The 27,917-nt window shown below is 35.1% G+C and overlaps 1 protein-coding gene across 1 annotated transcript in view; it reads right to left on the bottom strand.

Annotated features, from left to right (window-relative positions):
• Positions 1-1,279: 1,279 nt before the first annotated feature.
• Positions 1,280-27,917, bottom strand: part of EPHA6 (EPH receptor A6) — a 790,812-nt gene continuing 764,174 nt past the window's right edge. The window contains 3 exon segments of the mRNA XM_039879096.1: positions 1,280-1,816; positions 2,913-3,062; positions 14,715-14,908. Of these exon segments, the coding sequence (XP_039735030.1) occupies positions 1,702-1,816; positions 2,913-3,062; positions 14,715-14,908 (459 nt within the window). The 3' untranslated portion in view covers positions 1,280-1,701.

The following is a 27,917-nucleotide window of genomic DNA, read 5'->3' as shown; positions in this document are numbered from 1 at the left end:
CAAAAATCAAGAGATAAATCAGCAAAGGAAAATATGTGGAAGGGTTTAGTCTAATGGGAAAATCAACAAATCTCAAGAAAAAAAGAAAAAGTGAGTCTCCTTTAATAGTAAGAAAGCTACTTTCACCAAGAAATGTGTTTTAGGTAGGAATCTGAGAATGTGAGTCGGGCACCTTTATCTCTGAGATCGAATAGAAACTGATTTATTAAATCAGCATCTTTAGACAACCTGATCTTTTTTTCCCTCCCTTAACATATTCTCCCTACTCTTCTACCTAGCACAATAGATATATCTTTTTTAGTTTTATAGGATATAACTGAATTTGTTTATAAGACAGCTCTATTTTGATAACCTGACTCAGCTTAATTCACTAAAAAATATATTTGCCTCTTTTTTTTTTTTTGCAGCCTCTGAGAAGATGATGACAACAGCACACATTAGCTGTGTTCTCATTTTTATGTTACAATATAATAAACCCAGGTTGACATACAATTTATATATGCTCATATGTTAGATCTGTTTATGTCCTCTTTGGAGTATGCAACAGCATACTTGTCTCTTGGAAGGTTTGGAAAACAGCTCAGCATGTTCATGTAACTTATTTTTACAAATGAAACAAAAATCCTTAAACTTGCAAAATGCATTAATATCAAACAATTGGTAGATAGTTTGTTTTCTTAGGCCACCATACAGATATCATAAAATTCTGTTTAAATTAATTAATCTTTTTACATTAAATCCAAGGCTATAATCTTATATCTTTTATTCAAAGCGATTCTACTGAGAACAATTAATTTTCTCAGCACTTTGAAAATTACTTTTGAAAACCTGTGATGAAGAACCAAGGGACTAGTGATGGTTTTATTACATACTTTACTCTGTGAAAGCCTTTATAGTAGTGGACTCACTCTTGGTCTTTCCTGGAGTGATCTTCATAAGGTAGTAAAGAAATGTACTATAGGTTAGTAAAAAATTAGAGGGGAAAAGCCTCTAAGCTACCACCTACTATAAAATATGTAGGACATTATAAAGTTTATTAAAAAAAAATAGACAAACCCAGCCTTAGAAGACTTGAAAGTACAGTATGTTTCTCCCTCTCCCTCTCTAGTAACCCCCTTCTCGCTATAGTCATACCTGACAAGAATTCACTACATAAAATCATTACTCATTTCTCCAAATTTAACATCAGTTATCAACAGTGAAACTACTATAAAATAAAGTAACAATACAACCCATAGAGTTGAATATAATTATCTAACAAATAAATATTCATGTCAATTTAGAAGCTACTTGATCACGAAACATGAAAAAAAAAAGGTCAACAATTTCTTTTTCATCTACCATCATATTCTAAGTACATCATTAAGGAAGCCACACCTGGGAAAATTCCTTTGGATTAAGTCCCTGAACACTTTCCAAATACTGCCATACAAAGTTACACATCCATGCTGAGTTATTTACCATTGTGTAGTGATAATCTGCAGTGGGCCAAGGTTTTATTTGTAGGTCATTCAGAGAGGAGCTATGATACATGACTTTAAAATCTGAGTTGAAAGCGTAAACCAAAGTGTGTACCCTGTAGTCTGAACAGGAGACTGCGGTTTGTGAAGTGATGTTTGAAGAATCAGAAGAGAGGGTAGTAGAGAGGATATCTTTCATTATAGAAATGCTGAGGCACAAACACTGGTGCTTGTAGTACTTTCATACATGAAATCCTTTCTCCTGTATGTGCATCATGTGTAAACGTAACGTCTGTATACTGCTGACTATTCGTCTCTGGTGTCCAATGAGTATGACTCCAATTCTTCTAATGTCACTGAGAGAGAGAGAAAGACACACACACACACACACACACACACACACACACAAGAGAGAGAGAGAGAGGAGAGAGGAGGGAGGGAGGGAGAGAGAGAGAGAGAATATGAACATTTAGATCTGGTAAGTACGAGATAGAGGAAATAAACATTTAGATATGGCAAATATGCACTATGTCAAATTTGCTTTATAAACTTGCCAAAAAAAATGTATAACTGGTAAAATGTAAGTTTAAGCAGAGATATAAATGAACATTAAGAGTTTGTTACTTTTTCTTCTCCCTAATGGCAGAGAATACAACAAGTTAACCTCAAATTTTAGGATACAAGGAAAATTTCAAATTCAGGTACTTATACAATGTTCAGACATTTTCATAAAGGCTATATAATTTAGGTAATTATAGAAATTTGCAACAGTTTTAGTAAAATAGTATATAGGGTAGAAGGTATAATGACTCTGAGTTCTCATGGTCTTTCAATAATCTGAAAAAGAATACCATTGTATTATGTCAAACCATATGAAATTGCCATTTCTAGTTTAAAACAATGGCAATTTCATATGGCTCAACCTACAATTTTAGTATCTAGTCTTTTAACCACACCTCGAGCATTTTTATTGCACCCAGGCAAAGGATAATCTTTGAGACAGTAGGAACACCCTGGCCATAGTAATACAGAGAAGGAGCTCTGAAATGAGTTGATAATATTGTATTATTACAATTACATATGATAAAGGTAATAGATATTGACTATGCAAGATTAACATATGTGAGTCATAAATAATTTGCCAAGGTAAAACTAAGTTGACATAAGGTCTATGATATGAATAAGCATAATCTGCATTTTACAAATCATTAAAATTTTTAAATAGCTATTTAAATTAAATACACTCTTTCAAAGAATGGTAGTTAAAAGTGTAATATCCAACTTCCACTAGAACGATAGTCAGAAATGGTGAGGAAAGATGTGGAAATACCATGGGAGCCTTAGGAAAGGTAGTTTCATCATGGTGTTCTTGATACAGTATTTGAATTTATAGTAAAAATTAAAATCCTGGGTGGAGCATCTAAATCCAGTAATAACTCTGGTACCACTTACTCGATGCTCATTCTTGAAATCAGGTCAAAAGTCGTAAACCCTGCTGCCATGAAGTTATTCTTATATTGCCCCATTTTTATAGAATCCAGCCAGTCGCCCACTGTGACAAACAAAGGATATTCAGGAACTTCACCAGGGGACTCTGGCATTCTACAAGGAAAAAATCATGAAGACCTTTTAAAGCCAGATAAAGCAAAAAATACCCAACTTAATATTTTCCTTTAACAATATTCTTATGTCTAATGTTTCTATCCTCCATTTAACGAAATCTCTAATTTTTCTTCATGTTCAATCAGCTACTTTTATCTGTTCAGTTTCACTTATAAGTTTCTTTTGTCTTTGCTTTTTGCCACTACTGGGTTTTATACTTGATATATTATGAGAAAACTCACATCTTGCTAACTTCTCTTTACTTTTTTCTCTTGCATAAAACTGTATTTTCAAATGTGAGAAATAGCCCACTCCTTTCCCTACAAAGAGAGTAACTAGCCACAGGCTGTTCACTTTTACACTTTCTGACCTGCCACTGAATCCAAAAGACTTTTGCCTTTTCCACATTTGTTATGGTAGTCCTTTCTCTTTTTTTATGGTGAGTTCATTGGTCAAGCCCGCATTTATTTATTCTCATTCAACAAAAATTTATTATTTATTAAAAAATAATTTCTGCCATCATAGAGCTCAATTGCATGAATAAGACTTATATACATCTAAGCATAGTGTAATTTAGCCCACAGCACATGTATTAATAGGTCACAAAACAAAGCAAAATGAACGCAAGGTTGTGTTAACAAGAAAAAGGAGTCCAGCATTAATAGATTTTAATGTAAACGATATAGAAATCTGTATTTCTGTTTCTTAAATCTGATGCCAAAGGCATTCCAGGTGGTGATAGTTTTATAGTTTTAATATAAAAATAGTGTAAAGGTATTATTTTGGAAAGCCTAGAGGCATGTATGTATACATACATACACATATACATATGTGTATGTGTATAAATATATATATACATACTATATATACACAATGGTTTTGTATAAGTTAAAGTCAGACAGAATAAAATGAATTAACTTTAGGTATTATAATAAAAATAACTCAGAATGGTTTAATTAGGCCAATCTGGCAACAAACTGTATTATTTTCCTTATAGACTAATATGGAAATTAATTTTAACAATATTTTGTATGGTTTTTAAAAATATTTGATAGTAAAAGTACTTTTATAGTAAAAAGTGTCTTGTTAGTTTTTTAGGGTAACAAATATATCATTTTAAAAATTATTAGGTTTAGAGTCTAAATTAAATAAATAATAAAACTAATTTTTTTTAATGATTGATGTTTGAGTCAAATCAGTTTTTCCTAAGAAATGGAAAGCTTTCCCATTAGAAGTTAACCACTGAATTATTTTTATTAGAATACCGAAGGTTATTCCAACTTTCATTTACTTTGCTTTTAATTTTTTATAAGTTAAAGAATGAAAGAATTCATAGAGACTTAACTGGAGCCATAGTTTTTAACATTCTCATTTGGAATATTTCATTATAATGTTTTTACCATTCATATTTGAACTATTTTGGCTTTAACTAGAAACTGATATTATGTGAGCATGTATGATTAAGCCACATGAAATAAGAATAACTCCACTGTGAACAGAATGGCATACGCAAACTATGTAACTCTGATATTGTTCTGTTAAAAATTGTGGGAGTGGGAGTTAGATTCTAAGAGCAGTGTATAAGGTAAAAATCAAAAGAGAATCTCTAACAATCAAAATTACCCTTAAAAATTTTTATTATAATGTTTATACCATTCATATTTGAATTAAATGACCAAGACCTGGGTCTTTAGGAGTGCAAAAGCCAGAGATGTTACGCATGGCCATACAAGTTGTATATTGTTTGACTGCCAAAGACTTTGAAAGGTGCCCCTTGGGATTGATTAGGACAGAGTCCCTGCTAAAGATCTAGAATTCATTTTTTTGTTTTTTCTTTGATTGCCACATTTGACTTACCTTTTCCTAAACTGCGGGTCTAGTTGAAGGTGGGGTTGGGGGTTAAAGAAAAATGACAAGGAAATTCAGGAATTTTTGCTCTTCATATTCAATTGGAATTTGCATAAACTAAATGCATGTATCTCGTGACAATATTGTAGTCCATATTGGGTCTGGTTACTTTTAACAATGATTCATGTCTTTTTTATCATTACTCAATTCCTATTTTAGAGGCCATTAAGCCAGGTTCTCTTCTCCTGTACTCTAAATTGCAATTGCTATTTGATTGTGGGCTGTTTCATTCTAATTAATATAAGAATAATTCATGATTTGACCCTAAATGAAGATTAGTCATGTCCAAAAGTTGAAAAGCTATCATTGCATCTACCAGTAAATACTTTAATTGTTGCAATATTTCTTCATTTCCCAGAGGTGTTTATATTAGTAAGTATTGTTATGTAAATAAAAATTCATATATAAATACAAAATAATAAAGGTCTCCATAGAAAAGAGAGTTATACAGGGTTTTTAATTATAGCATTTTCAGAATCTTCACTATTCAAATGTCCAGTGTGAATATATGAGGGGATTCATAATAGCTTCTGTATCATTTTCCTAAATTATCTGACCAGGTCATATAGACATACATTAGAGAATATTGTTGTAGTAACTTACTAAGTTTAAATATCAAAATGGCTGGGATACCCTTCTTGCTTAATTATATTAACAAAACCACATATTTAGAAAACTAAATGTCCTATTTTAAAACAATGTGGCTCTCATATCTTTCAATTACTTGTCAAAGAAGTTTGTTGAAACTGAACAAAATTAAATGAATGCATTTCGGTTACTTTCCCTTCATATTCCTATTTCATTCTTGATGCACAGACACAGTCGGATGACTTCCACTTCTCTCTCTCCTGAGATCACACTGGAATAACTTTTGAGCTTTCACAATTTCATATAATTGGTGAGTGGAAATGTAATTTGCTAATTTTATGTCCTTCGTATAGAAAGGTCACGAAAGGACATTCTGTATTCTAAATGATTTAAATGGCCTATTTCTCTGTTGAAAAGCATCCACTACTTGCTGCCAGAATGTTTCAATACAATAATCCCCTTTCTCTCCACACATCTTTAGTAACCTAGTTACTCTTTGGCCTTTGTATGACAGCTCTGGCAGTTGATTTAGTAAGGTCAAGGTTCCCTCATTGTTCACAGCCACTGTGCAATAACTCTTCTTTCACCTTATCTTATAACTAAGTTGAAAAATGCTGCCTTTTTTCTCACTTTGAGGTTGGGTACCATCACCCTCACATGAATTCTCTGGAATATTACCTAATAAACAATAAATGCCCTTTCTTATCAACCATGTGTAATGATAAATTCAGTCTATTTGCTGAGCACCGAGAAATTTCTGCTCTTTTGTGATTAGTGGGAGCTGCCCACCTGCGAAATGTCTTTACAGCAAAACCTGCAGCTAACATTTAAAAAAAGTACATATTGTAGAACAAAAGGTCAAGGGTCTACTACTTTCCTTAGAAAAATGAGGAAGGGGTAGAATTAGGAAATTCCAGGTATAAATTATAGTCAATTTAAATGAAAGAAAAGGCTGGAGTATAGCTAGAATAGGTTGTGATATAGTTTAAGGTGCAATAAATATATACTTTCAATATATCTAAATATGTAAAAAGGAATAGTACTGATGGCGCCAAAAAGTTTTTATTTTAATGAGCTGAATTCACAGTAGTACTAGTCTGTTAATTTAGAAAGTTCTTAGATAGGTTATCAGTAAGTATCAAAACTGCCATTAAAAAGCAAGAAGGTTTTTTGAAGTACAGCATAAGGAATATAGTCAATAATATTGTAATAACTATGTATAGTGCCAGGTGGGTACTAGACTGATCGGGGGCTCATTTCTTAAATTATATAAATGCCTAATCACTATGTAGCACACTTGAAACTAGTATAAAATAATATTGAATGCCAAAAAAAAAAAAAAAGCAAAAAGATTCTTATCTGCAGAAGTTTTCCACATTTTATATTCATCATGTAAATATAATAGTAATAGATTTATTAAAAAAAAATTCAAGAAAGTAGTGGCTGAGAAGCACTACTGCAAGGTAAGATCTTGTTCTAATAGGAAACCATTGCCTGCTTGAAGGCTTTTCTCCCCTTACCACTCTCACTTCTTTTTTCCCAAGCTCTTACATTTATATATGGTTAGCAGAACTGTATGGACAGAGTTCGTTTCTATTTTATATTCCCTTTTTTTACATATTTATAAATATTTTGCATGTTTCAAAAGCCTTCATAACTGCTATTCAAAGGAGTATATAATATCCTATATGTTAATACTTAATAATTATTAATTCCCTGAAATTAGACTCTTAGATTGCTAATGACACTTTTTTTTTATAGATGATTATGCACTCTTAGAGCATGTGTCTTTTTGCTTCAGTTGAATAACTTCTTTGAGAAAAATCCATAAGAGAAAAAAAATTTTTAATGAGTAAGTTAAAACTCCCTGATGGCAGGAACCAGATCTCACATAATTTTTATTTTCTGTAGGCTTCGGTACAATGCTGAAAGTATTATAGGAATTCATTAAATAAGGGATAATTTAGACTTTAATATTCTTGACAGAAAAGTTTAGTTCATGAGAGAATGGTTGATTCATATTGAATAGTCTATTTTCACTTAATACCATTAAATGGAAAAGCAAGCGCCTATTGATATAAGCGTTTATTAGTGAATATATTGTTTATTTAACTTATTCCTTGTATTGTGAAAATGTTTGCTTATCTTTGTCTTTATAGGTTTCAGAGGCGGGGAAAAGGTAGTTATAGGTGGGGTAAGGTAGCACAGGGTTAAGGGACTTAGAACCAAAACAGCAGCATTCACCTTATTAAAAATCACTGCTTTTACATGAGTTTCTCATCTCATGACTCAAGGACTACACTCCACAATATTTAGTTAATCCATAAAATAATCTCCAAATACACCTACTGTCTACCTAAACTTTGAAGGAAGAATTTATTTAATCAGATAAAAGAGAAAACATTACCCTCTCTACAATTAGGTCTAAATTTAAATTAATGAAAGAATTTGGATATTCTTTCAAAATTTTAAAGCGTAATTCAAAATGTTACAAAATCCATAGAATCATGACAATATCTTGTGACTCTTTACGCTTTGGGGAAATATATTTTTAAAAAATCTGACTGTCCACATTGTTAAATTGGGAGCATGAATTATTTTTTGTCAGCCTTTTATTTTCAGAAAGTCTTCAGGTTTTTTTTTTTTAATTTTTAATTTTTTAATTAGAGTTAACATTCAATATTATTTTATATTAGTTTCAGGTGAACAGCATAGTGGTTAGACATTTATGTAATGTTCTTCAAGTGGCTGAGCATTTACAAAGTGATCCCCCCAATTAGTCTACTACACACCGGGCCCTAGACATAGTTATTATAATATTATTGACTATATTCTCTATACTGTACTCATCAGGCCCTTTTTTTTTAATTGATATGATGATTTAATTCTCATAATAAGATTGATAAATGGTGGAAAGTAGGAAGCAAAATTTAAAATTATAGGTGTGTTTGAACATGAGGAGGAGTAGATGCAGAATAGGAATAATAGTGTTTAAAAATCTCTCATAATGCTGAGTCTCCAGTTCATGGTCTCTATAGCCAGAGTAATAGATTACTGAAGCTCAAGGTAAGCCTATTTTTTTGTGTGTGAGGAAATAATACAGGGACAGAAATAGACTTCATAGACTTCATATCACATGCCAACTACAATTCGTTAGCAGTGGTCATCAAAATGTGGTCTTGAGAAGAATGCCAAGGTGGCATTTGGGCTCAGTGGAAAAGCATAGTGATTAGTAATGTCTGCCACAACGAAGAAAAGAAGCAAAGCATATATTTGCCAATACTGGAAAAATTCAATCTACAAAATGCCTGAGGATATAATTCTGGAATATGTTGCTGCCATATTTTCCTCATTGCTCTATTTTGTCGTAGTTACTACTTTCTTTTTTCAAGTAATTTTCTTTGAGTGGCTGAGCATAGCAGGAGAATATTGGGAGAATATATGGACTACGTATTTGCTACTTATCCCCACGAATGAGGGCATATACTCTACATCCTTGTATTTGCTTAGCGGAACATAAAATAATAGATTGTGCTCCACTACAAATTCTTTTTGGGATTTTATTATACTCCATCTACAAAGTCTGACTGGTCCAGAGAAAATATATCTGGAAATGTACAAATGTATCCTCTTCTCCTATCATCACATTTTTGAAACAGTGCTTTATTGGGAAAAATCTTGCCATTTTGTGTGATCGCGTACTGTGTAGTGGAAAAAACAAAGGCTTGGCGGTCAGTAGACATTGTTCAAATTCCTAATCTACTAATTACTTGCTAATTACTTGTCTCTTCAAGTCTCCATTTCCTTATCTGAGTGATGGAGATAATAATAGTGAAGATTAAATGACCTTACAGATAAAAGTGCCTAGGACAACGACTGGCATATAGTATAGGCTCTCAACAAATGCCAATAAAAGCTATTGTTGATAATGTACATTAGGATTTGTATCAGCATTAGTGTTGGTATTAACATTAGTATTATTATCTTGTGCCAACAGTTCATGTAAATTGAATTTAGATTTTCTAATGGGTAGAAGTTTCACACTTCTTGATTAATATTTAACATTCTATCTTCTTTCCACAAAGCTTTGCTAATCCCTCAATTAAACACTGGTTTTGTCCAACCAGTTATTTCTCTGTTATGAAAAACATCATTAAAAGTATTAGTTACAGAAGTCAAACAAAACAAGTTGTCCATGAATTGGTATATAAACAATTTAGCAAGTGCTGATTATGTATAGCCTAGGTAGCATTGAGCAAGGTCTTTTCAAAATGAATGGAAAAATTTATATCCAATTGTTGAAAGTTATTGCCCTCAGAAGACGGTTAACTGCTTTATTAACTGGATGGAGAGAGGCAGTACCATTTAGTCTTATAATGTTAATTCGCAGTTCTCTAAAGCAGAGGTTCTGAATGCAGATACTGGTTTGGACTTTTCTCTACCTTCGTGATTCACATGTTACTGGAAACCAAGTGCCTAAAAGTTCAACAATAGATTTATGTGTACTAAGGAAAGTAGTGCTTCCAGCTCCTAAAAGCTAGAATGTTACAAGATCCTTAACTATGGTACCATGGGTAGTGAGGATATTCCTAAATGCCTAGGCCTGAGCAGAATGTAATTTTTGAGGCAGGTGACTATCACAGACTGGTCTATCTGGTTAACTGCTGCCCTTCCTTGGATGCCACTTTTTAGCTAATATTATTAAGGAGCCCATAATCTGTAAAATCCTTTGACAGTGACATTCTGGAAATCTGGAGTAAGGATTGGAGGAAAGTGTTATTTTCCCGTTACACTGCAGCACTGTCCAAAAAGACACTGGCCAGCTGACTGCCTCAACCTAGTGCACTCAATAGGCTGTAGCACGTGGAGGCATCAGGGATGGGGATTGAAGAGGTTGGAGAATAGATGTGTAGGACAATATGGGTGGGGCTGGTAAGGTAGGGTTGGGTGGAAGGACACCCATATAGTCATAAGTCCACTTTGTGTTATTAAACTACCGAATCTTGGATGTAACCCTGGACTCCATGAGAGTATGCTTACCTTGGGGTTGAGAGTAGCTATTGAATTGATTTTGAGGGTCAGGGGAGAGGGAGCAAGAGGTCTTTCAAAGGCCATGGCCAGGCATTGCTTTTGCTGCCATATTCCATGTAGCCTGGGCCACAAGCTGGCCCTTTTCTCCCAAGGGCTATGGACCAAATGACAGCTACGAATAATTCTTTGAAAGGAGGTTATAAGACATTATTGTAGAATTAATGAAAGTGAAGGTAGTTTGAAATTCACATTTGTGAAGGATGATTGCCTATATCATTAAGATACTTTTGCAAAATTATTTTTTACAATCAATTGGATTTAAGGTTGTACTTATCGCTATGTTTACTTATATATCCATATACCTTTTTGAGTAGAAGAGAAAGCAAGAAGGTTGGAAACTGAACAGAGCTCTGAATGCTCCCATGGAGTGCGTCAGGCACAATAGCATCTGTTCCAAAAAATAAATGCCTTCTCTCATCAACGGTATTTCTATTGGATGTTCTGTCTTTTTCAAGGAAAGATTACAGATATAAGGTTATGAAATTCTTAATATGCTAGCATAAAATTATTAAGCTGTGGGTTTCCCAGCTTTCCTTATCTCCCTTTGTTGCCTTAATTTCTTCCCCTTGTACTACTCTGTCAAAAGAAAGGATAAAAGCTTCTCAGGTGAATTCTTGAGAAAAAAAATTAGAGTGGAAGAAACACCATTGGGACCTAGTGGATGAGAGAATTATGTCAGTGTGAAACTATGAGAGAACCCTGAGAGTTTGGGGATAGTAAGAAAAGGAGAGTGCCAGAGAGTTTAATGAGTTCTGTGGGTTATACACTTAGATTCTACCTGTTTGAGAGCTACATGGGAGGAAAGACTGAATTCTACACTCTGTCATGTTTCCTTAATCCATTATCACTCTGAAACAAATGACTGGGCTTTGGGACCTGGGGGATGGCGGGGCTGCGTCATAGTTTTATAAGCATAAAACAAACCAGGCATTCTTTAGGTAATATTGCTGTCCTTTAAGCTAACATGTCTCTTCTCCCTAAATGGTCTCTGTTCTCCAGGATCAGGGACAGGGTGAGTGAGTGGCATTGGAATAAGGGTGTGAAAAAGGGGAACCCATTCAGGCTAGTGTGAAAATAAGAACGCTGATAAAGTTTCAGGCATGATACCCTTAAAACTCCAGTTCTGTTTCTCAAACAAAAGTACATTAAGGGCAAAAGCAGTAGCACACTTGTCTTTGTCAGAAACAGAGATAGCAAATCAATCACAAAAATTTCCATCTGGTCTCCCAGAGATTAGACTTGAGGATTGAATCAAACTGCCAATTTTACATTAAGCACCCGACTCCTGGCCTGTGTGTGGCAGTGCCGTCACGAAGCCTGCCATTCAAGAGTCTGTCTACTGATTGCTGCACACCCCATTAAATCAGAAACCTCTGGCCCTCAGACATGAGTTCTTATATTGACTTTACCTCTTGATCCCTTTGATTTTTTGGTATTTTCTCATTTCAGACTCTTCAGTATTTTCCAAATATGATGGACATTCATAATCTTGAAAAAGCAGGGAAGAAACTGTTTTATCTGCTTTTCTTATTAAAAAAAAAGGCTCTTACCTGCCTGCTTGTTCAGCCATAGAACAGTTAGAGCAGTGGTCCCCAACCTTTTTGGCACCAGGGACCAGTGCTGCTATGAGAATCTAATGCCTAATGATCTGAGGTGGAGCTGAGGCGGTGATGCTAGCGCTAGGGAGTGCAAATACAGATGAAGCTTTGATTGCTCACCTGCCGCTCAACTCCTACTGTGTGGCCCAGTTCCTAACAGGCCAAAGACCAGTACTGGTGTGTAGGCTGGGGATTGGGGACCCCTGAGTTAGAGAGTTTTGATAAGGGGCACAGGCTGTGGGGTCCGTTAATCTTTTACCATAACAAGATGCCCAGATGAAATGATTTGCTTTATAGATGCCAGTGTTCTCTCCCCTTAATGGAAACACATCCCGTGAGCTCTTTCTATTAGCTCTTTCTCCTCAAGGTTAAAGCATGCCTGTCTCTTCAATAAAATATATAAAGACAAAAACTAAGAAACATTTTCTCTAATTACTTCTTTCTCTTCCGAGACAGGCTTCTTGGAAAAACAATAGTAGACTTGGTACTTTGTTTTGCTCTTTTCTCTGACCTCATGTTCACTCTCCCTCCACTGCTGTTTGTCTTACACGACTTTACTGAAAATGCCCTTGCACAAGTTGCCTATGAACACTTTAGCACCTTGTTGCTAAATTCAACGGACACACTTTACTTTTTACTTTACTGAAGCTTTGTGGGGCCTCCTACATGACACTCCTTGAAACTCTCCCTTTTTGGCTTCTATGATACAGCTCCTTCCCTGCTTCCCTCATTACCTGTCTTGTTCTTCTTTCTCTGTCTCTTTTGGGTACTGTCCTTCAGTTCATTTCTTAGATCTTGGTGTTCCATTCTTTTCCTGTTAATTTGCATTTCTTATATTCTCCAAGGGTTATCTTAACTCCGTTAAAGCGTCAGCTACAATTTATATGCTGATGATCTGCAAATCTACATCACTAGCCTAGATCTTTTCACCTGAGGGTCAACCTATAAATATAACTGCCTGTAGGACATCCACTTAGATGCCCCACAGGCATCTTCAACTCACCGTGCTTGAAATGGTCTCATTTCTATTTCAAAAATGTGTCCTTCTTCCTCTCTTAGAGGTAATACCATCATCCTGCTTGTCTAAGAAAGAAACTTGACAGATATCCTCGATTCTTTTCTCTTCTCTTCCCTCCATATTCAATCAATGGCCAAGGCAAATTCATTTTCCGTGCCTAATAATAAATCCATTTTCTTAGCTCCTGACCCCAAGCTTATTTCCATTTTGTAAGTCAGACCCTGATCTTTTCTAGCTTGGATTGCTGAAAACATTTAACTGTCTTTGTTTCCAGTTTTGTCCCTTGTTTTGCACCCTCAGTCTAAATCATCCTTTAGAGTGACCCTTCAGAAATGCAAATGTGATCAGGCCATTCTCTTGCTTAAAAACATTCGATGGCTGCCCATTGCCTTTGTGATCAAATCCAGCAAGATTTCTCTCCTCCACCAACCCCCGCTTTACTGCTTTTTGTGTTGGACTGCCTTAGGGAAGATGGGCTAGGGTAATAGTTTAATCTTGGCATTTCATGCGTGGCTTCACTTTTGAGGCTGCCAATTTGTGCTTTAGAGGTGAACTCTTATGTGCTCTGCCTTAAGCCGAGGCCTGTTTTCATCAGTCCTTTAAGAGCCTTTGGCCTTATTGGCACTAAAGACCTGCGCTGACTTGCACCTGTGACCTAAAGCTGAACATCTGCGTATCCTGTTAGCCATGCTCTGATCAGGAAAGGGAGCTCTGGAAATGCTTTTGATTATTTTTAAGTCCAGTTTGGCCCAAATAAAGGAATATGTTTTCACTTTAATAATATTTTAAATGTAATATTTTTAGACTAGATGATAGTATTTTTTACTTCTACTCTCCCCCTTATTATTGTTTTTCAGAGAGAGGTGAGTAGATCTCTGCAACTCTACTGACTTTCATAAAATGGTGTATGAGTGCCTTCATTTTCTTGTCTCTGTCTTTCTTTGGTTTTAGGAATGGAAAGTAACAACAGCTGGGTGTGCTCATTTCAGCAGGAAACATCCTTGCTACTGGCTGATTCACAAATTGCCCTGTCTTGCTTGCCATTTCAAATACAGGGACAGAACATAGAATGGACAAGAAAATTAAAGGGCTGTGGACACGCTCATATTCTACTTACATAGGTAAGGAAGGATCAGAAATTACAGAAAGGATTTTATAAAAACAAAAGATCCACACAGAAAAAGTATAAAGAAAGTAATTCAGAACGATAAGGTATGGAGAAAAGGAAAGAGATCTCGTTTTCTTCTGAAAAAAAAAATTAATTTAAAATGTTAATAAATTGCTTTATCGGCTGTTAAATACAATATAGTTTATACACAATTTTCTAAAAGGTCGACAACTAGATAGTTATTAAGGCAAACTTTCTCTTTTCTGTTAGTCTTGTCTTGTCTATGGCCTGAAAGAAATTATGATTGTCAAGGGGGAAAAAATCAACATTATGCATCTTACACAAGGATGTCCTCCACCAGGGTGTGAAGGGCACTGGGATTGCGGATCAGTTTGTCAAGGAAGCTGACAATGTCAGTAAATTTTGGTCTGTGATTTCTCTCCTTCTGCCAGCAATGGAGCATCAGCTGGTGTAGAGATGCTGGACAGCCCATGGGAGCTGGAAGTCTGTAACCTTCTTCAATGGACAGAATGACCTAAATGAAAGCATACACAAGTTATTTTCTTACTTTTTGGGACAAATAATACATATGCTAAGTTATGTATTATATATGCTAATTTATTTTTATACAGGAAGAAGTAGCTAAAATGTTGGTAAGCATGAAAACTACTTGTGAATTCAGGTGGTCCAGACGAGGATAAATACAAAAGCTGTAAACAAGAATTGCAAATATCTCCATAGCATTTGCTGATCCCGCTGAGAGGAAAATATGTATTTTAAACATGTGGTGTACAAAAGGGAGATTAAGTTTCATCACAATGTTGAGAAATAGTTTTTGTTTGATTTACTAGAACATCTCAAAACCCAATTATGACATCAGAAAGTAAGCAGAAGATTGATGCATGTAGGGCAAACCACGTGTGACAAATGTTATAGTAAAATCGTACTTCTACTGAAGCCCTGAATTCCTGAATCATTTTTTCATCCTTTGATAAGGTCAGTGGGCATTCTTTTTCTAGTTATCATTTCCTCTGTCTTCTTTATGGCCTATTTAATTCCTCTTCACTTCTAGCCTTCCTTAGTCTGACACTGATGTGATTAGAAAGTCCTCTCATAACTTCTAAAGGTTGTTTAATCTGCAAAATGTTATCGATGGCTAGCTTAAGTCCAGACAGCAACAGAAGCATTCAGCCTGAGTATCCTCTGGGACAGCCTCAACTAAACTTTCTATGACTATAGAAATGTTCTGTCTGTCCAACACGGTAGTAATGGGTCACATGCGGTTATTGAGCACGTGAAATGTGGCTAATAGGACTGAGGAACTAAATTTTTAGTTTTTTAGTTCATTTTAAGTAAAATTTAAACTTAAACAGGTGGATATAGTAGTGGCTACTCTACAGGACAGGGCAGCTCTAGGGAAAGAACTCTCTATAAGAAGCCAAGGTTAAGGGAACAACATCAAGATGACGAGTTTTCTGTTTGTTCGTTCTGGTACTTAGGAGATCATGTCCAAAATAAGGCAAGATATTTATCTGTTTATATATGACCCACCTTGAAGTTTCCTTACAACACAATAAAACGGACCCTGAATTTAAGTAGCTTGTTTTTTATGAAGTGTTCAAAGGTATTCATGCGAACCTTTATTCTTATATCATTCCTGGGAGATAAACAAAGGAAATGGGTTATTTTACCCATTTTTGAGGTGGTAAAACTGAAGAACAGACTAATGTTTAAAGGCAAGCACAATTCAACCTTATTCTTGCCCTCCTTCAACAGCAGAAATATATAATAATGCAAAAGTTAATATTTCTTATAATAATGCAAAAGTTAATATTTCTAACGGAAGAGCTCTCTTTATTGCAGTAACAGCTACATGCTTTCTGTAATTTCAAAAAAAAAAACACATCTTATTTTAATTTCTTTTAAAATGACACTATTTACCATGACTTTAAAATAGCCATGATTCATGATAGAGGCAGATTGTAGAAAGGAGCAGTAATACGCCTTCAGGAAACTCTTAACTGCTAAGCTTTAGTTTTTTAGTAATAGAGAATTTCTCATAATCCTATCCATGTCTTTGTGACCAGAACACTTTAACCTGCTAGGATACTAGCATTTTTCTATTCATTTTATATTCCATTATTGAACAGGATTTTTTCTTACCTGTTTTCTGACTACTTTTGCCACCAGCTACGCTTAGGTTTTAAGACATTTTGCAACACATTTTTAGTAAAACAGGGTGTGTGTAAAAATGCTTGTAATGCATCAAAACTACTGTGGATAGTTTTGAAAAGTACTAAGAGAAATAGGATAGAATTCCATTTAGAATGACTTTAAAATCCCACCCCAGGAGAACTCTCTAGTTAATCTACCACAGTTAACTAATAATAAATGCTTAGAATAAAATAGATGACAAAAGTGAAGTTATATTCTGAAAAAAAAAAAAAATCAGCTGCTGTTACTGAATTATCTATCATGTGCTAGGTGCTTTGCATATTTTTCATTTAATGCTTAAAATAACTCAGTATGGTAGTTATTATGATCCCAATTCTTAAACAAAAAAGTTCAGACTTAGAGAGGTTAGAAAACTTGCCTAAGTTCACACAGCATAGGTTACAGAACTGGAATTTGAACTTAGTTCCTTTCAGCTTCCAACCTTTTTCTCTAACCAGTCCCCAGAAACGCTATTCAGTTTTCATAGCATAATTTCTTCCCCTGTAATTTTATACCAATTTACACAATTTTAGGATTGATGACCATGTTATCTTTTGTCATAGCATCTGCTAATTAGACTTCAATGTTTTTATTTGGACCTCAAGTTTAATATTCTGGGTAAAAAAGTAAACAAGCATTGACTTCATAGTTTGAAAACTATAATCTCGGGATCAGTAGTCATTTCTGAATGCTTCTGAGTCTTGTACACATCTCTATTATTGCATATATTACGTTGTATTGTAATTTTTTCATCCGCTTTTCCTTTAAGGCTACACATACTTGAAAACAGGAATTAGTTCCCTAGATTTTGCATTCTCATCATTTAGCACAGTGCCTGACCCATTAATAAATGTTACTGACCTAAACAAAAGCTATTAGAAGAAATTTTTGGATTTGTCTTGATAGAGGAGCAGATTCTTAGAAAACTTGGAGGCTCAAGTTACCCTAGACAGATCTAAAACACAAGCATGAAAGCATTTGAATTCCCCTCTGAAGGAAATATTGAAATATTGGTGCATCAAGCAGCATTGTCCCAAATTTCTCATGATCTCACTTTGGTTTGCCTGGAGAATGAGCCAGGTGAGACTGGGGCTTGATCTTCTCTAAGAGAGGGAGAGAGAGACTGGACACAAACTCAGCTTCCTATAACATAGTGGCTTCTTCCTCCTGTCCAGAGAGAGGGGTTACTATATCCCATTAGCCCCAAGAGCCTCAGCTGCTGGGGAGCTGACTTTCCCAGATAATTTCTGTAAACAGTTGACACCAAAATCTAGGCTGTAAGAAGAGAGTGACAAGGGAGCATGGTCCCTTGCCTGAAACATTTACCCAATGTGTTCAATGTATATCTGGTCCCAGCATGCCTTTCTGTGGGGACAGTGGGAAGACCTGGGGACTTAGGACTTTTTTTCTTGTTTACCTCTGGCTTTTGGGCCTCCTCAGTTTTTTAACTTGTGACCTTGAAATTTGTCTTGAGCCCTGGTTCATGACAGGTGTTAAACATAGAGAGTCTTACCTTATAGAAGAATAGTAATAACAACAATAATAGTGACAATAATAAAATTAATAATTACTAAGAGCTATTGGGTACTTCCAGGTGCCAATTCTAAATGTTTTACCTGTATCAGTTCTTTTAATCCTTATAATAAGTCTATGAGGTAGGTACCATTGTTGTTCCCATTTTATAGACATGGAACTTAAACATAGAGAGGTTTAACTTGCCCAAGATCACACACCTAAAAATTCTAGCTCCAAAGGTAGCCAGATCTCTCTTGATGAGATTCAAGAAATATGATTCATGAAAATGGTTAAAAGATATGATATGTTTCTAATTAATTTTTTTATTTATTCATCTAAAGTGGTATATATTAATCACATAAATGTATTATTGAGCATACTATGCATAAAGGAATAACACTGAGTTTGTGATATTTCTGTTTTGGGAAGATGTATAATCTAGTGAAGGAGAATGAGGAGGATGATCATGGTAAATACCATGTAGGACAGGGAGCTTTGGGAGAGTGTGGGAGGAGTACCTAACTCAGTCTCAGGAAGGCTTCTCAAAGGAGGTGAGTTAAATCTTAATGGATAAACCTAAAAGCAACAAACAAACATAACAAACAAACAAACAGAGACTCGTGGACATGGACAATAGACTAGTGATTACCATAGGGGGCATGAAGAGGAGAGGTAGATGGGATAAAAGGGGTCAAATATATGGTGACAGAAAGAAATCTAACTATGGGCAGTGACCATACAATGCAAAATATATATGACTTAATATTGAATTTTACACTTGAAACTTACTGGATTTTGTTAACCAGTGTCACCATAACAATTAATTAATTAAAAAAAATAAAGAGTATATATATATAGAAGGCAGTAGGGTCAGCTAGATGGGGAAAGAGGAGATATGACCCGATCAGAGAATGAAATTAGAGTCGCACTACTAGAATAGAGTCTTCAAAGAAAGAAATGGCGATATCTGAGGCTGGAAGGTTAAGTAAAAATTATATTTCTTGAGATTATGAATGACTTTTCTTGTTAGAAACAAAGTTTTTGCAATGAGGAAAAGGGTTTTAGCAAGTAAACAACATTAGCCTTTTGGAAGCTCACTCTGGCTGTAATGTGGAGAGTGCATTGGAGGAGGCGGGAGACCAGAGAGGAGGCAGGAGGCCAGGAAGGAGGCTTGTGGTGATACAAGAGTGAGGTTAGAATGGCCTTAATGGAGGCAGTGTCTGCGGTGTATGAGAAATAAACCAATTTGGCAGGAATACTGGACTGTGTGAGATTAGATGTGGCAATAGAGGGAGGAAACAAGAATGATTTCTAGATTTTTGGCTTGGTCAACTGGTAAAGGTAGAGGACACAGGAGGAGAAACAATTTTTGTGGTTGGAGTGATGATGAGTTCAATTTTCTATAAGCTTTCTGATTTCAGATTCAAGTAACACATGTAACTTGAGAGCTTATTACGTGCTGAGTTCTGGGCTAGGTGTTTTAACACAGCTTAATTTATTAAGGTCTCAAAATACTTTATTATGTGAGCATGGTTATGCATATTTTATAGGTAAGAAAACTGAAGCTCAAACTGATGAACATATTGAGTCAATATCACATGGCTAGTAATTCCCTGAAGAAAGAAACAATACTACCATCTTGCTAGGCTCTGAATCACGGTAGTGGTAGAGAAAATCTGTTTTAATTCTTGAGCCACATACTTGACTCATTCCCCCAGAATTATATCTCGAGCCCTCTTTTCAACTCTTACACACTCTTTGTTTTACTCTCACCTATCTGCTTATGATGTCCATGGCTGCAGCGTCCCCTCCAGATTTTTATATCTGTCATCTATAGGACATACTACTTTATAAAATTATCATACAGTTGCTTGAGATTAATTTTGTTCAAAGCTAATCCTGCTTCTTGTTTGGGATTTCTGTCCTTTGCAAAGGGTACCTCTCTTCTTCCCAGTGAGATCAGAGGGTCATTTGAGCTTCTGCTTTCCTGATGCTCAAAATTCACTTATGCTGATTCTACCACCTTCATATATTTTAAATTGGCTCCATTTTTAATCTTATCTCCAAATGATTTATTTCTCATTTTGATTACTGCAATAACCTCCTAACTAGCTTCCTTGTTTCCCCTTTCCCTCCTCCTGTCATCTCGCAAGGTATACCCAAAGCAATCCTACTAAAATGTAACTGTGTTCATGTTCTTCCCACATCTGAAATTCTTCAGTGGCTCACCATGACCTTGACTCTCAGTTCTTACCTTTGGCCAAGTCACATTTTCCCCTTCGGCCTGGACACTAGAAAAACACAGGGTCCAAGCTGAGTGCCTCAAAAGCAACACGTGTTTCTTTTTTCCATCTGTTCCCAGCCTATAGCACAATGCCTCGTCAAGTCAAAGAACTGAGCTCCAATTGTCATATATGAGATTTACAAAAGCTGTATTTTAGGAGCAGCTTGAGAAAATCTATGGTATTAACCTTTATCTTTATAAACATTTCATTTGTGAGAAGTTTTGCATTATAGGTATTTTCTGATTCCTTAATTAAGGACTGTGAGGGAGCCAGCAGTACACGGGGTGCTTTGTCTAAAAGACTTAATTGAGATTTGTTGCCTTAGGATATGAAGGGGTGATAATTAACGAGAAAGAATTTTTTAACAGTTTTGTTTTATGATAGTTGTAGGCTGTCATCTTTTGGAGAAAAGTTATACAAGGTTATACCTTAATTTAAAAATGTAAGAAGAAAAATAAAGTGAAAAAAATATGAAGATGACTGCATTGATAATTTCTATGAAGAAGTGGAAGGAATTAAATTCTGTCAGAAATTATTATATAAAACCTAGCTGGTCATTGTAAATAGATCATACTGGTTCCTTGTCATTGACACTGCAATTTTTAGCAGCCTAGAATCAACGTTAAGCCCTTTTGGAGCATGCAGCAGACTGTTCTGCTCTTGCTAAATCTGATGACTTTTCCAATTGTGTTGACGGTTTCTGAATCAAAGCAGGCAATATGCACCTTTTATTAAACCAGGCAAACAAGGAGTAGACAGTCAATAAGAAGATGCTGAGACATCCCTGAACAACACCTTGAACAAAGACTGCTTGGGCTGTGAGGGGAATCACATTTTTTAAGACTGCTAAATATCTCCAGAAGAGAAGCACATTGAATTTAGCTACTCATACTTTCTTTTAAAAGAAGCTGTTTCAAAATTTTAGCAAGGAATGAAATGGACACTAGTAAATAGAATAGGAAATGATTTTATTTTTATCTTTCCTCTAAATATTCATTATGGCATTGTGGAAAAACTACAATTTCAGGTAGAAAGGGAATGGTGAAGCAAAGGGTCTTAGTATACACTTACTTTTTGTGATAATGATTACTTATACATAGAGGATATTTAGATTTATAATACAGCAATACTAAAAACACTGGTGATGTATTTTCCTGATATGCAATATAAAGGTTGTTTCTACACAGGAAGAAAAAGAAAGAAAAAAGAAAGGAAAAAAGTGGTTATAAGTAAATAACATTCATAATCTTACACCTATTATCTTATTAAATATTTTTCAATGTACACAATTTATAATTCACTGAAAAGCAATTGAGACCCAAATATGATTTCTGTGTACATTAAGAAAATAAGGTTTTTTATATAAGATACAGACAGAAAACATTTTTTTCAGAGGCTAGTTTGCAGTTTGTAAATTAGAGCATGGAAACCTAAGACTTCCTTTTTAACTTTAAATAAAGACTTTCTTAAAACCCTACACTTAAAATATTTCTCAAACCTCATGTTTTGGAAGTCACAATAGAATGTCAAGGACCTATATAAAACGGAGAGTGCTGGTCCTTGGTGGGTCACCACCTTTTAGATAATTGAATAGGAGGACAAAATGGGGAACAATATGAAGTGTAGGACTCTTGTAGGTTAAAAGATTGTTGATGACATGATATATAATTTGGAAAATCTTTACCTCTAAGAGTTGAAAGGCACACTTCTTGAGACCGAGATAAGTAACATTTTCTATGCAACTATGCTTCAGTGCGTAAGTAGTGGGAAGAGCATCAGCGAAGGTGTCACCTGAACTGCATCAAAGTACTAAACTGTCACTAACAAGTTCTGTGGTTGGGCAAATCTCTGCCTCTTCAATAATAAAGAAAAGAGAACTGGATTAAGTGTTTGCAATACTACATTTCAGCTCAAATAGATATGTTTCTAGAGTCATTTAAATGGAAAGCTTAATCTGCAGGACCTTTGGTAGCATCTCTAGATCTCAAGGTTCTGTAACCTCCAGATCTAGATTTGGCTTCTCTTGAAAGGACCATTTCCCACAGAGCTCCAAGTTCAGGAAGACAAAAGTCAAGACAGGGCCAGAGTATATCCAGGTAAACAAAGACTGGGAATATATGGGGAACCATGATATTCCATACTATTCCAGTTCCTTTCTAATAAACTGCACTTTTTGGAAATATAAAGACATATTCCAAATCTACCTTTTTGCAACTTTTTTCTCTCTTTTTTTAAAGAAGACAATGTTCTTAAAACTCAGGACCATTTCCCTAAACACTCTCTGAGGAAAAGACAAATATTTCTTCACTGGTGCATCATTTCGATTTTAGAAAGATATTAGGTAACAATAATATATTTCTTGGACCCATTAAAAACATATAAAAGCTATGGAAAAATAGTTTATGTGTACACAGAAAAAGGGAATTTTAAGATGTCTTCTTTGTAAATGTTCCAAAGAGAACAAAAGACACAATAAAAATTATGAGAGCAAAAGATCGTGAATGTATTTCTCCCAAACAGAAACTGAAGATAAAATTAATTTTTTATGAAAACATTGCTGGCATATATACATTTTCTAGCTTTGTGGCCATTTAGTTAAAAAAAAAATTTCCTTGAAGTTATACTGTGGTAATAGCATATTGGTTATTGGTTTCTTCTACTTGGAACTTTACTAAATTATTTACAATGGTGATTGGTTGTATCTCATAATATCCCCTATTACTCTTGCCTCTATGGCAGACATGCATCATGCTAATGTAATTAGTATATATTTAATTAAAAGGCTGCTATTGCCTATGTACCAATAGTAAGAATTATTGAAAAACCAAGAAAAAGAAGGCCATTTTGAAAATTGCTTTGGTATGATACATATTCAAATAAATGTAAAAATTCCCTCTGTAATATGGAAAGTTGAAATAATGGAGATGGGCCTTTAGCAATTTGCTGTATCTTACACAGATCATTACACGAGGACATATTTAATAAAGTAGAGTTAGAAAAATCTAATCAGAGACAAAAATTGGAAACAACTGGACTCTCTGGGTCATAAAATCATACTGCATTTTTAAGTAAGTGAATTCTACAATCTACCATTCATGGCTGAAGTGTTGATCTATAATTGAGAAATGTTATAGGATTATGAGAATAAACAACGAAATATGATGCAAGGTTATTTTATTCTTAAATTTTGAAAAAAAAATGAATCAATTCAGATAAGATTTAAGATTATTTCCAACCACACTACCTATAAAAAAATCCTAAAGATAAACTCTAATTTTTTCCCCTCAGTTAAGCTTCTGAAAGCAATCTAAAGCAAAACTCATTAAAAGCTTTTGAAATGTAAGGAGAAAAAAAACACAAAAAATATTGAGGCAGCATTATGTTTCCTAGTAAACTTCAAACGAGATACTCCCTGATAGTGGTTCTCCTTTTGGGAAGCTGAACTAGCTTAGTAGTATATGCCTAAATGATATCATACCCAGGAGACATTTGGGTTTCAAACTGCTTCAATGCTAATTTTTTGTTTTGGTTTTTGTTTTAAACAGGATCATGTCAGGGTAAAACAGAACAAAACAAAACCCAAGACTCTAGTCTTGCCTTTAGATCATTAGTTGGAGCCAAGTTGCCTCTCATTTATGTGGTGCCAGCTTTTCCCCTATGTATTAGCTCTGTGGGGATTTGGTTATTTAATGTTGCCTGCTGTTCATGGTTTGCCTGTATTTTCTTCTGTTGGAAGAACTGCAGTGCCCTTGGTGTCATCTTTGGAGCTTGTGTAGCCCCTAGCACTACAATGTACTACCATTATGTAGTAAACAACAATTATTTTGAACTTGGATGAAAATAAGATATTCCTCCGAAATGCCTTTAAAAAAATGCTAGAAAGCGGCAAGGATTTGTATACCTTCCATACTCCTGTGACGTTCCTGGTAATAGACTAAATATGTTTATCGTTAGAATTAGATTTTAAGCTACTGCCTTAACTATTTTTAAGAAATTCAATAAATATGGTACATTTATAAATTTTTAACATCAAAACACAAAATATTGCAAATAAGATTTATAGTTCCAAAAAACAGTGAGTCAATCCACATTCTTTCGCTAATAAGAAACAATTAAAACATTTCTCTTCTGACAGAGTGGCATACATAATTAAAGATGCATTGCTCTTATTATGTAGAACTTCTGTGCTGTGGAGATGCCTTTGAAAGTTAGACTTCCAGAATATAGCTTAGAGTGTAAAAGCACACATTTGGAGTAAGCAGGGGGCTTAAATTTCAATTCTACCATTAGAATTGGTTATGTTACTTAAACTTTCTGGAAAGCCTCAATTCTTTTATCTAGTAATAATAGCATCTATCTTAAATAATTATTTTGAAGATTAAATGAGCTAATAATCTAGAATACTTGACTCATAATAAGCTCATAAAATGCAAATTATGATTATTACCATTGATTAAAAACTTTCTATGTATAAGGTGCTTTGCATATACTATCTCTAATTTTTCCAAATCCTGCAGTTGAATATTTTGAATCCCATTACAGACAGTATCTCAGAAAATGTAAACCACTTGCCTAAGTTTACATGGTCAGTGAACTGCAGAGCTGGTATTTGAACCCAGATATTTCTAGCTCCAAAGCGGTGGCTCTTAACTGGGAGAGATTTTGTACTCTATCTTTGACTGGGCAATGCCTGGGGACAGTTTTGGTTGTCACGACTAGGAGGGTGCTATTGGCATCTAGTGGATAAAGGACAGGATGCTCTTAAATATCCTACAATGCCCAGGACAGCCCCCAACAACAAAGAATTTGGCCCAACACATCAATAATTCTGCAACTGAGAAATCCTGCTCTAAAGCTCTCATAATCTTTCCAATACACCCGCTACCTCACTAGAATACAGTGATGCACAAAGTTAATAGTTCGGTGCCATTTGATACCGCAATAAAGAAAGTTGCTCTCGAAAACAATGTATACTGAGAAAGGACACTATAGTATACCTTTGGAAGCACAACTGTTTTCCTTTGGGGACTTCCTCCCTTACTCCACGTGATTTTGGGGAAAGTGCTAATCAAGGCTCCACCCACCTCCGAGTGCACAGGTTGGCATGTAAACCTAGCTGGGCCAAATATAGTATCCATTTCCTGTCATTTTTTGGTTCAAGGTTGGGCAAGGCCCTTACAGAGCTAATCAGAATTCTCTGAGATTGGTATATGAATTTTCACAGAGAGGTTCTCATTTTGCTGAGGTTGCTGAGCTCTGGAGCATAAAGAAGAATAAAGCAAAGAAGACCTTTGCAGTAGAGAAAATGAAGTCAATGGACCTAGAAAAGCACTAAAAATCTGCATGACTCCTGAGATCCAGCACTGCTAAACTACTCTCTTAGTCTCATGAATGAGTTCTGTCATTTATAATCAAAAGGACTCCAAATAATAGAATGGAATATGCTTTTTGGCATATATTTTAAAAAATAGTGATGTTGCATTCTCACAATGTCATCTCTATTTAAAAAAAGATAGAAAGCATGAAGCCCTTTAAAGAGTCCACACTTTACTTGGAGGCAGGGAAAGACAAACACCAGAACTTTGTCTCCTCACTTACACATTGGGCTCCTTGAGAGTGAGGGCTGGGTTTTCTAATTCTCCATTCCTACCTTACACGCACACCTGGCCCCGTTACTGGCACATGTTTAATAAGTAGCCCCGTTACTGGCACATGTTTAATAAGTAGCTATTGGATGGCTAAGCAGACAGCACCTGCTGTTATGTTTATTTTAGGCCTTTTATGGACTAGTTCTCTATTTTTCTCATTTCCTTTCCCTAACGTGCAATACCACTGACCTTTGAGAAACATTATATTATTCACTAAAACAGATTCTGCTAACTTAGAATTGTTCATTGTAATAGATACGCCACAGTCTGCAGAATGGAGGAACTCTTTCATAAAAATTATCTGAAATTTCCTAAACTCATTTAAAGTAATAAAGCATGTTAACATTCCTTATTTAATTAATCCCATAGTGCGGTTAAACTCACCAAAATGTAAAATATGCAAACAGAACATAGTTGAATTTTTATAGTCTGAAACATAACTTTCCTTGTTTAAAATATGCCTCGGTTGCAAAAAGTCAAAAATAAGACTATACTTTGACCAAACAAATAAGAAATGCAGGACAAATAGGGAATAACCAGTATTTGGAGAGAAGCAGCTGGGAAAGTTTCGATTAAGCCATTTCTGCTTCCAAACAGAAATTCTGGTTACAGGATCTGTCACAGATATGCTGACTTCCAATATGTTAAGCTAAACAAAATTTCAACTCTACTCCAGCAGCAAAAAAATATTCTCAAGAAACATAAAAGATTTTAGCTTTTACTACTTTAGTCTCATATTGATCTTAGGACCACAAAGGTTTGGCTCCCTGTCCCCTCTGTCCCCCACCGAATAAAAACAAGAAAAAAAAAATTTGTTTTATCCTCAAATTCTTGCTTGAATATTTTTTGGTAACCACTCAAAGACCATGAAAGTAGCCAGCTTAACCCCTACCTGGTCCTCGAAAAACAACCAATCTCTGGGCAGAGAGAGAATTCAGCCTTGTGCTGTGGGCATTGGCAATCCTGAATGAATGAGAATAGGCTTAATGTCGAGAGTCTATTTCTGGCTGCAATAGCTTCTTTTGGTTCCAGTTATAGTCTTTGTGGCCAAATCAGGTTCAGTAGACAGAATTGCTCTCTAAATGGCTATGTTGGCCACAGTCCATCAATATATATGGCCAGAGTGGCTGGGTAAACTGTTGGGCAAGATCCAGGAGAAAAGGATTGACTACAGGGTTTGGACTATTCTAGGTAATAATTAAGAACAATTTACATGGTGGCCTATATTGGAAACTACACATTTGGGCTTTTTCCCTCAGAAGCGGCTCTTCCAGAAAAATCTGTCTTGTCGTCTGACATCTTCACTTGTACCTGCTCTGTTCTGTGAAAGTCCTATGTCATTCTCGGCATCTCCACAGAGATTCAGGAATGTCCTAAAGTTCAGAAAAGAGCAATTTGAACGATTCTTTTGCTGAGATAAATATGATAACTATTTCTCCAGAGATTATTAAAAGCAGTATGTTATTGTTAAAAGAGACATTACAAATCTAACCCAGTCCTTTTATTGTATTTATTGGTCATGAAACGCAGGCACTTTGAAAAGTTAAGTAACTTTCATGGCTGACTTACAGTTGACATAGCAGTGGCCATGGTTATTCAACCTGTAGTGCAATGTACCCCAGGTAGTAAGACAATAACTCAGGGGCAGGAAAAATAATGGAACTTCTCCTTGTGCTTGTTTTATCCCATTATAAGAATGACTATTTATGAATGTCTAATAAGAATGACTAATTATGACTTTCATCATCATAAAGGAATAACTTATGACTGTATTTTATAGTATACAAGATAGATTTAAAATTAACCCCCCAGCATTTCTTATTCTACTTTTGTGCTTTTTTTTCCCCCCACAAAGCAGTGATTATCCTAGTACTTACTACAT

Source organism: Pteropus medius, unplaced genomic scaffold, assembly GCF_902729225.1.
Source record: "Pteropus medius unplaced genomic scaffold, Ma_sr-lr_union100, whole genome shotgun sequence".
Taxonomy (NCBI): domain Eukaryota; kingdom Metazoa; phylum Chordata; class Mammalia; order Chiroptera; family Pteropodidae; genus Pteropus; species Pteropus medius.
The sequence above is the reverse complement of the archived record's forward strand: the minus strand, read 5'-3'. Positions and strand labels throughout refer to the sequence as shown.